At 42.7% G+C, this 14,394-nt stretch overlaps 1 protein-coding gene across 2 annotated transcripts in view; it reads left to right on the top strand.

Moving 5' to 3' along the window:
• Window positions 1–1,122, top strand: part of LOC121446273 (C4b-binding protein alpha chain-like) — a 42,197-nt gene extending 41,075 nt beyond the window's left edge. For both annotated transcript variants that reach the window (XM_041648777.1, XM_041648776.1), the window contains exons 11-12: window positions 147–322; window positions 649–1,122. In XM_041648777.1, coding sequence (XP_041504711.1) covers window positions 147–322; window positions 649–810 — 338 coding nt within the window. In that variant the 3' untranslated portion in view covers window positions 811–1,122. The remainder of the gene's footprint in view (window positions 1–146; window positions 323–648) is intronic.
• Window positions 1,123–14,394: the final 13,272 nt, after the last annotated feature.

Raw genomic sequence — 14,394 nt, 5'->3', positions numbered from 1 at the left:
ACAACAAAAATGCTCACCAATATTTTGCTAACAAAATGAATGGAATGTGGAGTAAGTTCCATGCAAGTTCAGCTCATTCTCTTTCCTGCAGACTATTATGTCTTTCCTCTCAGATCACAGTTATCTAAAACATGTTTTCCTTGTAGCTCTATGCCAGAAACCAGACATAAGAAACGGAATGCTGTCTGCCAATAAAGACCAGTATGTTGAATCTGAAAATGCCACCATCCAGTGTTACCCTGGCTTTGCCTTGCTTGGGTCCCAAAATATCACCTGTTTAGAGAATGGAACCTGGTACCCAGAGATGCCCAAGTGTGAGCAGGTAAGTGACACAAATCAAGAAGTCCTGTGCCATCAAACACTAAAACGGTGTTCCCAGCCAACAATGCTGACCTCTGACCTGTTGTGAATCATTCCGAAGTCATTCAGAGAACCCGTTTTTTCCTCGAAGACTTTTGATAAGCTGGCAGAGCACCTTTTCCTACTTTCATTTGAGGATGTGAGATACCGAATCCCGTAAAAGTCAAGTTCCATAGATCTAGGAGTACTGCTTCCTGTTTTTTCTAGACCATGTAATGTCACGCTGCTCTCTTTCTTGATGCTCATCTGAAGCCACTCACTGCTACCCCAAACCCACATCTCTTTCAGGAGAAAGACTGTGAGCATGTGTTCGCAGGCAAGAAGCTGATGCGATGTCTGTCAAATTCAAACGATGTGAAAATGGCCCTGGAGGTTTACAAGCTGTCTCGGGAGATTGAACTGTTAGAGCTACAGATAACCAAGGCAAAACAAACCGTCCTGGAGGGATGACGACGGCTTCCTCAGGATGGAGGAAGAAGTACCTCACTGTCTTTCTGACTTTATTGTCACAACAGACCGCTTGCATGCGGCACCTTTTGTCACTCTGGCACCAATGCTCGTGATAATAAATATCTGTTAGAATAATTCATTCAAGCATGATGTTTTAAGTGTATGAAATAATTAATGATCTTGTGGCCCGTAAATCTGCTATTCTAAATATAACAGGCACATTCTTTTGTAATTAAAAAAAAAATCAATGTTGCTCTTGTATTCGTTTGCTATTATATAAAATCAATACATTTATTTAAAATATGTGCTACAGACCGAGTGAAACATCATTGTGGTGAGTGAGTTCTGCGGCAGCTGGGAACATACCTCAGCCCGCCCACACTTCCGGGCCATCCTACAGGGACTATACTGCCCATACCTGCTCTCTCTTCCTATCCCATTCAGCTTACATCCAGATCCCCCCCCACCCCCTGTCTCCCTCCCTCCTTCCCTTCTTGGGCGGCATAGCGCCTCCCTGCTCAGCCTGCTAGGGCGCTGGGACCGAACCCGAACCGGGAGGACAAAGTGGTGGCCAGTAGCTCCTTTGTTCCCATAGCCTGCCTGCAGCAAGCAGGGTGGGCCCTTTGTTCGCGAGCTAACCAAGCAGCGCGGAGTTTCGATCTGGGCCCCAAGTGAAACATCATTGTGGAGAAACATCTCTGGGGAGTGACATCACTGGGAAGGTACATCAGTGGGCAAGAAGACCTGATCCTGTAAAAGAAGATCCAAAGGGGAGTATTGGGAGGAAGAGATGGGCAGACGCCAATGCAGGAATTCTCCCAACAATCTGAAAAACAACACGAAACCACCAGAAGCCAGTGACTTCACAACAGGAGGACATGAACACCTTAATCAAGAAGAAGTAGAAAAAACTGACTTCATGAAAGTGATTGACACCCTTAAACAGCATATAAAAAACGCCCTTATAGAAATGGATGAGAAGTATAACAGAAAGTTCGAGGAATTGAGTAAATCAGTGAATGATACCCTAGGAAACCAAGGAAAAACAATCAAGCAGATAATGGAAACAGTTCATGACTTGAAAACTGAAATGGAGGCAAAGAAGAAAACACAAACAGAGGGCCGGCTGGACATGGAAAATCTAGGTAAACGAATAGAGACTACAGAATCAAGCATAACCAGCAGAATACAAGAGATAGAAGAAAGAATCTCAGATTCTGAGGATAACATAGAAAAAATAAACGCTCTGATCAAAGAAAACAGCAAGTCCAACAAACTCTCATCACAAAACATTCAGGAAATATGGGACACAATAAAAAAACCAAACCTAAGAATAATTGGAGTAGAAGAAGGAGAAGAAGTGCAGCTCAACGGTACAGAAAATATACTTAATAAAATTATAGAAGAAAACTTTCCCAACCTGAAGACAGATGTACCTATGAAAGTTCAAGAAGCATACAGAACACCAAATAGGCTGGATCAAAAGAAAAACATCCCCTCGCCATATAATAATCAAAACACAAAATATACAGAATAAATAAAGAATATTAAGAGCCGCAAAGGAAAAAGGCCAAGTTACTTATAAAGGTAAACCTATCAGACTTACACCTGACTTCTCTATGGAAACCATGAAAGCCAGAAGGTCCTGGATAGATGTACTCCAAAAACTAAGAGACCACGGATGCAAGCCCAGACTACTATATCCAGCCAAACTTTCGTTCACTATAAATGGAGAAAACAAAATTTTCCAGGATAAAAACAAATTTAAACAATAAGTAGCCACAAATCCAGCCTTACAGAAAATAATAGAAGGAAAATCACTAACCAAGGAGTCCAACAATGACCACAATAAATCAGACATCTAGAGACCCTTCACCAGCGCAAATCAAAGAAGGAAAACACACAAACCCTACTACTAAAAAAGTGACCGGAGTTAACAACCACTGGTCATTAATATCACTTAATATCAATGGGCTCAACTCACCTATAAAAAGGCACAGGCTAAGAGATTGGATAAGAAAACAGGATCCAACATTCTGCTGTCTACAAGAAACACACCTCAACCACAAAGACAGGCACCTACTCAGAGTAAAGGGCTGGGAAAAGGCTTATCAAGCAAATGGACCTAAGAAACAAGCAGGTGTGGCCATACTAATTTCTAACAAAGTTGACTTCAAACTTAAATCAATCAGAAGAGATGGAGGGGACATTTTATACTCATAACAGGAACAATTCATCAGGAAGAAGTCTCAATCCTGAATATCTATGCCCCTAATATAAAAGCACCCACGTACGTAAAAGAAACATTACTAAAACTCAAGGCAGCCATCAAACCACACACACTAATAGTAGGAGACTTCAACACTCCTCTCTCACCAATGGACAGGTCAATCAGACAGAAACCTAACAGAGAAATTAGAGAATTAATGGAGGTAATGAAGCAAATGGACTTAACAGACATCTATAGATTATTCCACCCAAAGAGGAAAGAATATACCTTCTTCTCTGCAGCTCATGGAACCTTCTCGAAAATTGACCACATACTCGGTAACAAAGCTAACTTACGCAGTTACAAAAAAATATTAGTAACCACCTGTGTCTTATCAGATCACCATGGATTAAAGTTAGAATTCAACAACAATGCTACCCTCAGAAAGCCTACAAACTCATGGAAACTGAACAGTCAACTACTGAACCATACCTGGATTAAGGAAGAAATTAAGAAAGAAATTAAAGTCTTCCTTGAATTCAATGAAAATAAAGAAACAACATACTCGAACTTATGGGACACTATGAAAGCAGTCCTGAGAGGAAAGTTCATAGCACTAAGTGCCCACCTAAAGAAAACAGAGAAAGCACATATTGGAGACTTAACAGCCCACTTGAATGCTCTAGAAAAAAAAGAAGCAGACTCACCTAGGAGGAGTAGAAGACTGGAAATAATCAAACTGAGGGCTGAAATCAACAAAATAGAAACACAGAAAACAATCCAAAGAATCAATGAAACAAAAAGCTCGTTCCTGGAGAAAATCAACAAGATTGATAAACCCCTATCCAAACTAATCAAACGACAGAGAGAGAACACACAAATTAATAAGATCAGAAATGAAAAGGGGGACATAACCACAGACACAGAGGAAATTCAGAGAGTCATTAGATCTTACTACAAAAGCCTGTATGCCGCAAAACTGGAAAATGTAAAAGAAATGGACGCTTTTTAGATAAATACCATTTACCAAAACTAAACCAGGACCAGGTGAACAATCTAAACAGACCTGTCAGTCGCGAAGAATTAGAAGCTGTTATCAAAAACCTCCCTACCAAAAAAAGCCCAGGACCAGATGGTTTCAATGCAGAATTCTACCAGAACTTCCAAGAAGAGCTAATACCTATACTCCTTAATGTATTCCACAATATAGAAACAGAAGGGTCATTACCAAATTCCTTTTATGAAGCCACAATTACTCTGATACCAAAACCACTCAAAGACTCAACCAGGAAAGAGAACTACAGGCCAATCTCACTCATGAATATCGACGCAAAAATCCTCAACAAAATACTGGCAAATCGAATCCAAGAACACATCCGAAAAATTATCCATTATAATCAAGTAGGCTTCATTCCTGAGATGCAGGGCTGGTTCAACATACGAAAATCTATCAATGTAATCCAGCATATAAATAAACTGAAAGAAAAAAACCGTATGATCATTTCATTAGATGCTGAAAAAGCATTTGACAAAATTCAACATCCATTTATGTTAAAAGTCTTGGAGAGATTAGGGATACAAGGGTCATACCTAAATATAATAAAAGCTATGTACAGCAAGCCGACAGCTAACATCAAATTAAACGGAGAGAAACTCAAAGCCATCCCACTTAACTCAGGAACACGACAAGGCTGTCCACTCTCGCCATACCTCTTCAATATAGTGCTTGAAGTTCTAGCAATAGCAATAAGAAAACATAATGGGATCAAGGGGATTCGAATTGGAAAGGAAGAAGTTAAACTTTCGTTATTTGCAGATGATATGATAGTGTACATAAGCGACCCCCAAAACTCCACCAAAGAACTTATACAGCTGATAAACAGCTTTAGTAATGTGGCAGGATACAAGATCAACTTCAAAAAATCAGTCGCCCTCTTATACACAAAGGATATGGAAGCAGAGAGGGAAATCAGAGAAGCTTCACCATTCACGATAGCCACAAACAGCATAAAATATCTTGGGGTAAATCTAACCAAGGAAGTGAAAGATCTATTTGACAAGAACTTTAAGGCATTGAAGAAAGAAATTGAAGAGGATACCAAAAAATGGATGGACCTCCCTTGCTCTTGGATTGGGAGGATCAACATAGTAAAAATGGCAATTCTACCAAAGGCTATTTATAGATTCAATGCAATCCCCATCAAGATCCCATCAAAATTCTTCACAGATCTGGAGAGGACAATAATCAACTTTATATGGAAAAACAAAAAACCCAGGATAGCCAAAACAATCCTATACAATAAAGGATCTTCTGGAGGCATTACCATCCCTGACTTCATACTCTATTGCAGAGCTACAGTAATGAAAACAGTGTGGTACTGGCATAAAAACAGAGAAGTCGACCAATGGAATCGTATAGAAGACCCGGATTTTATCCCACAAACCTATGAACACCTCATTTTCGATAAAGGAGCTAAAAGTATACAATGGAAGAAAGAAAGCATCTTCAACAAATGGTGCTGGCACAACTGGATGTCAACCTGTAGAAGAATGAAAATAGATCCATATCTATCACCGTGCACAAAACTCAAGTCCAAATGGATTAAAGACCTCAATATCAGTCTGAACACACTGAACCTGATAGAAGAGAAAGTGGGAAATACCCTACAACAGATGGGCACAGGAGATCGCTTCCTACGTATAACCCCAGAAGCACAGACATTAAGGGCAACATTGAATAAATGGGACTTCCTGAGACTGAGAAGCTTCTGTAAAGCAAAGGGCATTGTCACTAAGACACAAAGGCAACCTACTGACTGGGAGAAGATCTTCACCAACCCCGCAACAGACAAAGGTCTGATCTCCAAAATATATAGAGAACTCAAGAAACTAGACTTTAAAATGCTAATTAACCCAATTAAAAAATGGGGCACTGAACTGAACAGAGAATTCTCAACAGAAGAAGTTCAAATGGCCAAAAGACACTTAAGGTCGTGCTCAACTTCCTTAGCAATCATGGAAATGCAAATCAAAACAACTTTGAGATATCATCTTACACCTGTCAGAATGGCTAAAGTCAAAAACACCAAGGATAACCTTTGCTGGAGAGGCTGTGGAGGAACGGGTACCCTCATCCATTGCTGGTGGGAATGCAATCTTGTGCAACCACTGTGGAAGTCAGTGTTTCGGTTTCTCAGGAAATTCGGGATCATCTTACCCCTGGACCCAGCAATACCACTCTTGGGAATATACCCAAGAGATGCTCTATCATATGACAAAAGCATTTGTTCAACTATGTTCATAGCAGTATTATTTGTAATAGCCAGAACCTGGAAACAACCTAGATGCCCTTCAATGGAAGAATGGATGAAGAAAGTATGGAATATATACACGCTAGAGTACTACGCTGCGGTAAAAAACAATGACTTCTCTAATTTTGCATGCAAATGGATGGAAATAGAAAACACTATCCTGAGTGAGGTGTCCCAGACCCAAAAAGATGAATATGTGATGTACTCACTCATAATTGGTTTCTAGCCATAAATAAGGGCCACGGAGTCTACAATAGGTGAACCTAAAGAAGCTAAGTAAGAAGGTGAACCCAAGGAAAAACATATAGTTATCCTCTTGGCTAAGGGAAGTAGACCAAATTGCCGGGAAGAAAATGGGATCTTGGGGGTGGGCTGGGATTGGGGTAAGGGGAGATGGGGAGAGAAAAGGTAGAAGGGAAGGAGGGGGGACCTGGGGAAACAGGAGAATTGGGATAAAGGAAAGGTGGATAGGGGAGCACGGAACCACAATTCTTAGTTAAGGGAGCCACTTTAGGGTGGCTTGACCCTAGAGGGGCTCCTAAGTGCCCAAGATGAGGTTCCCAGTTAGTTCCTTGGGCAGCTGAGGATTGGGAACCTGAAATGACCCTATCCTAGAGCAATACTGACGAATATCTTGCATACCATCATAGAATCTTCATCTGGTGATGGATAGAGATAGAGACAGAGACCCACACAGGAGCACTGGACTGAGCTCCCAAGGTCCCGATGAGGAGCAGAAGGAGGGAGAACATGAGCAAAGAAGTCGGGACCATGAGGCGTGCATCCACCCACTGAGACAGTGGAGCTGATCTATTGGGAGCTCACCAAGGCCAGCTGGACTGTGACTGAAAAAGCATGGGATAAAACCAGACTCTCTGAACATGGCGAACAATGAGGGCTGATGAGACACCAAGGACAATGGCATGGGGTTTTGATCCTACTTAATGTGCTGGCTTTGCGGGAGCCTAGCCAGTTTGGATGTTCACCTTCCTAGATATGGACGGAGGGGGGAGGACCTAGGACTTACCACAGGCAGGGAACCCAGACTGCTCTGTGAACTGGAGAGGGAGGGGGAGAGGAGTGGGGGGAGGGGGAGGGAAATGGGAGGCTGGGAGGAGGTTTTTTTGTTTATGTTTTTTTTTCTTCTTTTCTCAATAAAAAAAAATAAACCCCCCAAAAAAATATGTGCTACAAATTTCATTTCAGTGCACTCACACTGTTGAGTCCTCGGACTGCCTCTCTCTCAGCCTCACACGTGGTGCACATCATCCAGGTCCTTGGAGTTCAGGGTAACTGTCAGCACACCCCATCCCCCCCCCCCCAACCATCCCAGTCCAGACTACCCACTGAAGGCCTCCTCCGAACCAAACCAGAAGAGTGCCTCTTTCATTCGGGCCTCACGTCAGTAATTAACCTCGCTGAAGGGGACTCACCTAGACTCTCTCACCTTGCTCCACCCCAGAGAAGAAAGTTCAAGGAACTGACGACTATGAAGACCACATCAGCCACCTTCATCTTCTCCGGTCTTCCATCTGCTTTGATCACCATTTTCCTTGATATAGAACAAACATGGCTGGAGCCACTTCCCAAACACTGGAGGAGAAGCCCTGTGTCACCATCGTTTGTATCGGAGCTCTCTGGGGGCATCATAGATTTCCAGGCACCAGCGCCTGCTCCCCCTAAATCTTCCTCATTTTTGTCCCAGCGTCTCCTGTTGTCTCTTCCCAATGGAACTCTGTGGAGAGCATGAGTCTTTTCGTTGACTTTCTCCAAACACCCTGCAAGGAGGCCATAATACACAGCACCTTTCCAGTGGGCCTTAGATGAGACAGATGTGCCTGAGCTGCTGGAGAGACACATGTGGCTCGGAAAACTCCTGTCTGCCGTCATAAAAGCCACTGCCCGATGCTAAGAGGCGACTTGGAATGTCTTTCTTGGATGACCGTTTCTGGTTTTCCTCAGATACAAGCATATGTGACAGCTGATTTATTTAGGTGGTTCTGGTCAGCGCTGGGAGGGGATGGTTATACAGGAAAAGAAAGAGAACCAAAGAGGGACCGTTAGTGAAGGGTGCTGTTGCTGTGGCTCCCAGGGACCCAGTCTGGCCGACAGCTCTCTGAGGACCTGTGGACCATGACTCTGAGCTAACCTCCTCCTGGTGAGAACCTGGGACATGTATCCACTTACTCACTCCAGCTGCACTGACTCCCAGAGGCAGCAAAGCTTACTGCAGGGAAGGGGACCACTCTCATGGAGGTGTTGGCAGGGAACTTCAGGGTGGACCACGGATGTAGGAGCAGAGTGCAGAAGACCTTTTCTAGAGTCACCTGTCAGCTGACATGTCGTAGCTCGCCACTCTCTATACAGCTGTCGTCGTTCCTGTCAGGTCCCCGGTTGTCCCTCCTATTGCCGCTGACACAATTCCCTCCCAGTGAGTCCCCTCTCCTTACAAACTGGCATATGCTGATTCCGCCTGCCCCCTGTTCTCACAAATCAAACGTTTGCTGGACCCACTTGAAAAACAACTTTATCTATTAATAATTCAACAACGCACCGGACACCTTTGATGGCCACTTGGCTCCAGGTGCGGGTATTATTCATGAGCTCTGTCGGTGCCTCTGGAGTCTCAGAACAGTGTTCCCTTTCCTCATCTCACCGTTTAGGCGCCTTATGTAGGACAACACTCAACTTGTCTGCATGACTCACAATAGATAGTATTCAGAGAATGCAAATGAGCAGTGGGAAAGGGATTTTAAAAATCCTGCCGGTAATAAAGGCGTGCGCCACCACCGCTAGCACTCGGGAGGCAGAGTCAGGCGGATCTCTGTGAGTTCGAGGCCAGCCTGGTCTAGAAGAGCTAGTTCCAGGACAGGAACCAAAAAAAGCTACAGAGAAACCCTGTCTTGGAAATAAAAAAAAAAAATTCTGCCAGTAGAACTAAAAAAAGAAGGAGGACACATTCAACCATCCACTCACTCGTCATTGATGAGAGAGGGAGGCGGGGCAGGGGGTGGTAATTGATAGCAAAATATTAAATAATATTTAGAAAAATATTACTATTGACTTATCTGGTGGTCTGTAGATATATATCACATTATAAATGGTTACATCACAGATATCTGTTAGGGCTGACAGATTTAAACAAAGGAAATCCGAACAGACTTTCTCTGCACCCGCCAGCAGCTCTTCTCTTTTGCTATTTTGAGTGTCTAGGGGGAAAAGAACCCACACTGGCTGGGACTTTGGGGTCAAATATTAATAATTATATGGCAGGTTTTTTTTATTTTCACACACCTGCTTTTCTAATTCTTCCTCAGTATTTTGCCATCAACATCTGAGACTACATCACTCCCCTCTACACACCAAATGTCTATGCAGAATATCTTCATTCATTAAATAATTATTTTAAAAACATGAGATTTGTTTTTTTAGTTAGGTGTTAGTTGAATACTAATATTTTAAAGTTTTAATGTCAGTTATTACTTGTGCTACATTTTATTATTTATCCAATAGTCCAGAATATATTATGATTATAATTAGTTTGTGCAATATACAGTGTCATTTCATATTACATTTAAATTATTAATAAGTTCCTAGAGTTTTGGGAAGCTAATGACATATTAAATGCACAATATGCATAAATCCTTGCTGGTTATTTTTAGTTTAATAACTATAAAGTGGGTCTGGGTTACCTCACTCAGGATAGTGTTTTCTATTTCCATCCATTTGCATGCAAAATTCGAGAAGTCATTGTTTTTTACCGCAGCATAGTACTCTAATGTGTAGATATTCCACACTTTCTTCATCCATTCTTCCATTGAAGGGCATCTAGGTTGTTTCCAGGTTCTGGTTATTACAAATAATGCTGCTATGAACATAGTTGAACAAATGCTCTTGTCATATGATAGGGAATCTCTTGGGTATATTCCCAGGAGTGGTATTGCTGGGTCCAGGGGTAGGTTGATCCCGAATTTCCTGAGAAACCGAAACACTGATTTCCAAAGTGGTTGCACAAGACTGCATTCCCACCAGACCCAAAAAGATGAATATGGGATGTACTCACTCATAATTGGTTTCTAACCATAAATAAGGGACACGGAGCCTACAATTGGTGATCCTAAAGAAGCTAAGTAAGAAGGTGAACCAAAGGAAAAACATATAGTTATCCTCTTGGCTATGGGAAGTAGACAAAGTTGCCGGGGAGAAAATTGAGATCTTGGGGGTGGGGTGGGATGGGGGTAAGGGGAGATGGGGAGAGAAAAGGGAGAAGGGGAGGAAGGGGGGAACTTGGGGAAAAAGGAGGATTGGGATAAAGGAAGGCTGGATAGGGGAACATGGAAGCACAATTCTTAGTTAAGGGAGCCACCTTAGGGTTGGCAAGAGACTTGAACCTAGAGTGGCTCCCAGGTGCCCAAGCCGAGGTCCCCAGTTAATTCCTTGGGCAGCTGGGGATAGGGAACCTGAAATGACCCTATCCTATAGCAATACTGACGAATATCTTGCATATCATCATAGAACCTTCATCTGGTGATAGATGGAGATAGAGACAGAGATCCACACATGAGCACTGGACTGAGCTCCCAAGGTCCTAATGAGGAGCAGAAGGAGGGAGAACATGAACAAAGAAGTCGGGACCACGAGGGGAGCACCCACCCACTGAGACAGTGGAGCTGATCTATTGGGAGCTCACCAAGGCCAGCTGGACTGTGACTGAAAAAGCATGGGATAAAACTGGACTCTCTGAACATGGCGAACAATGAGAGCTGATGAGACGCCAAGCACAATGGCAAGGGGTTTTGATCCTACGTAATGTGCTGGCTTTGCGGGAGCCTAGCCAGTTTGGATATTCACCTTCCTAGATATGGTCGGAGGAGGGAGGACCTAGGACTTACCACAGGGCAGGGAACCCTGACTGCTCTTTGGACTGGAGAGGGAGGGGGAAAGGAGTGGGGGGAGGAGGAGAAGGGTGGGAGGAGGGGGAGGGAAATGGGAGGCTGGGAGGAGGTGGAAACTTGTTTTTTTTTCTCATTTTCTCAATAAAAAAATATTAAAAAAATAACTATAAAGTGGTTCCAAAAGTGAAATTAAATAGGAAATAGTATTTTCTCCACTCCTGAAAATTAATTCCATAATTTTGTAAGTGAAATTAAAATTGAGTTTCTCTGTGTAGCCCTGGCTGTCCTGGAATCATTCTGTAGACCACGCTGGCCTCAAACTCACAGAGATCCACCTGCCTCTGCTTTCCAAGGGCTGGGATTAAAGGCATGTGTCATCACTATCCAGCCAACATTGTTTTTTTTTTTTTAATGTGTGTGTGTCGTTGAGGATACATGCATGTCACAGCACATGTATGGAGGCCAGAGGACCCAGGGACTGAACTGAGATCATCAGGCCTGGCAGAAAGCACTTTTCCAAGTTGAGCCATCTCTACCAGCTCTTGTCTTCTCCTTTAATTATTTCCTTGATGTAATACTGAAAATTACCTTAAAAAAAACAAAATCAAAACCCATGTGATTCTTTACAGAAATGTTTAGTGCTCCCAAGGATGTGATTAAAAATAGGAAACCAGCAGGTGGAAGTTACTCCTGGGAGACTGGCCAGAGTCAGACTTGTGAGAGAGAAAGGACCCGGAAGGTAAGGATAAGAAGGTTGCTTTTATGATGGGGTCACACTGCGTATTCTGCACTGTATTAGACTTCTTTAGGTTGTGAGTTTATTCACATCACACACAGCTTCGTTCATCTTGCTGTGTTTTATTCTATTATTTCCTCATATAGACATACTGTGATTTCTTTATCTTTTTCTTTAGGGAAGGAATTTAGAACTTGTTTTAGAGCTGTTATCATATAACTATGGATACTGCCCCATGGCATGGTGGACTTGCTGACTGTAACATGTGCAAACTGTTTTCAGAGATACATTTTCAAGCCCAGATTTGCATCTTCACTGTGCTATGTAAGAGCTATATTTAAAAAGTTCTTCGTTGCTTGATTTTCTTTCTGAGAAAATGGTGAGAATTAGGACAACTTTTAGGAGAGCTAGCAAGCTAATCCTGAACACATCAAATACATGTAGATAAGGCCATGCCTGGCATAATAGCGAAACTATGAGCAAGAATGCCTAGAAACAGTTCTCAGTATCTAAGGTTACTATTTCTCCATAAACTGTCCCAAAACATTTTTTGCTTTAATTAAACTAGTGTTTGTAATGCTTATTTTTTAGATTTATTTATTCATTTCATGTATGTGAATGTTTTGTGTGCACTGTGTGTCTATGCACCCACATAGACATGGTGGTCATGCCTGGTGTCTGGGGAGGTCAGAAAAGGCTCTGGATCTCTTGGGACCGGAGTTGCAGACTGTTGTGAGCCACCATAGGGTGCCGGAGTTGCAGACTGTTGTGAGCCACCATAGGGTGCCGGAGTTGCAGACTGTTGTGAGCCACCATAGGGTGTGGGAGTTGCAGACTGTTGTGAGCCACCGTAGGGTGCCGGAGTTGCAGACTGTTGTGAGCCACCGTAGGTGCCGGAGTTGCAGACTGTTGTGAGCCACCGTAGGTGCCGGAGTTGCATCCAGGTCTTCTGAAAAAGCAGTCAATGGTTTTAACAGTTGAGCAGAGACTCCAGACCCTCAAAATTAATTTTAGCGTGGTTAGAGGTTTCACAAAAGAGACTGTATACTGCAATCCAATTTCTGAAATCTGGAGGATTGCCAGACAAAGCCTGCACCCATGGGTCTGCATATACGAATGCTAATGGCATGGTAAAATACTGTTATTATTCTCCAATATTGCAGAACTAGAAGTCACAGCCCAGATCACTGCTTGTGAGATCTGATTTAATGTAGGAATTGCTATCTTCAGATTGTAAGAACTAACCAGTTTTGTGTGTTCTGAGCTAGAGCTGGCAGATACAGTTCTCATTCTTCAACTAAAAGGTGTCAACCACAGGACAGGAAACCAGTATGCCCAGTTAATCTGGCTGCAATCTCCAATATCGGAAGCTTTTCTTCTGTGTCACAATAGATTGAGGTTTGGTTAGGATTCATTAGCTACTAATGGATCATGTGACTAACGTCCCCTGAAAGACATTAAACATTCTAAGGAGGCCAGTGAGAAGTGCAGTGATTGCGCAGAGTTTGGGGTACTGTAGGTTCAGAGCCTGGTTACAATTTGGGGGGAGTATATTTTAGCCCCTTAGTAGCTATTCCTTGCCCACTTTTGTCTTTCACTTAATGTTCTTGCGATTATTGTGTGAAACCTTTTGGGGTACATTAACTTAAGAGGTGACTGGATTGCATCAGCCCAGGAGATGAGAATATCCACAGACAACATCCAAGACCGAGAACAGAGGTGCCCTACTTTACAGTAACTCACTGCGGTTTCTACCAATACATTTGGAAAGTGTTGATTTTCAAGTTTCTTGGCTGTATTACTATACAACTTCCATGAAAGCATGGCCACACAGAAGCATGGAGTTGGGGAAACCATGCTCCTGGGCCATGGCTGCTGTTATTTGGCTCCAGAATAAATGATCTCTTACTGCCTTTGAGGTGAGAGCTGAGTTTCTGGTGTTTTGTTTTCCTCATCCAGCAGTGTCTTATGGATGGCTCTCATACATCCTCTTGTGTGCATTCTATATCTTTTCTATATTACTTATAACAGTACAGGATGTAAGAGCTATGGAAACTCTTTTTATATGGTATTGTTTAGAGAATAATCAACTAAAGCTTGCACATGCTCAGTCAGCTCCAACCACCGTGTTCCTACTTACACAATCTACCGTTGGCAGACTGTCTTGTGGGCACTTCTGTAGAACCATTCTCCCCGTTGCCTCTCATGGGCAGGAAAGACAAAACCAAGCACAAATATACTTTATCACATTTGATTATTAGCTTAGAGGAAGAAGTGTTTTAATCTGCAATTAAGCATCTCCAAGAATAACGACCAACTCTGTGTCTTCTTGAGCATGTCCCCACCTGACCAGTAACCACATCACTGGAACTTCTGATTTTGAGCAGAATGTTTGCCTGAAAGGAAAGAATGTTAAGGTGATTCTGTTCCAGG

The sequence above is a fragment of the Microtus oregoni genome, unplaced genomic scaffold, assembly GCF_018167655.1.
Source record: "Microtus oregoni isolate MIOR12 unplaced genomic scaffold, Mior012 000003F_ref0000135, whole genome shotgun sequence".
Lineage (NCBI taxonomy): Eukaryota > Metazoa > Chordata > Mammalia > Rodentia > Cricetidae > Microtus > Microtus oregoni.
This window is presented reverse-complemented; position numbering and strand designations above follow the sequence as displayed.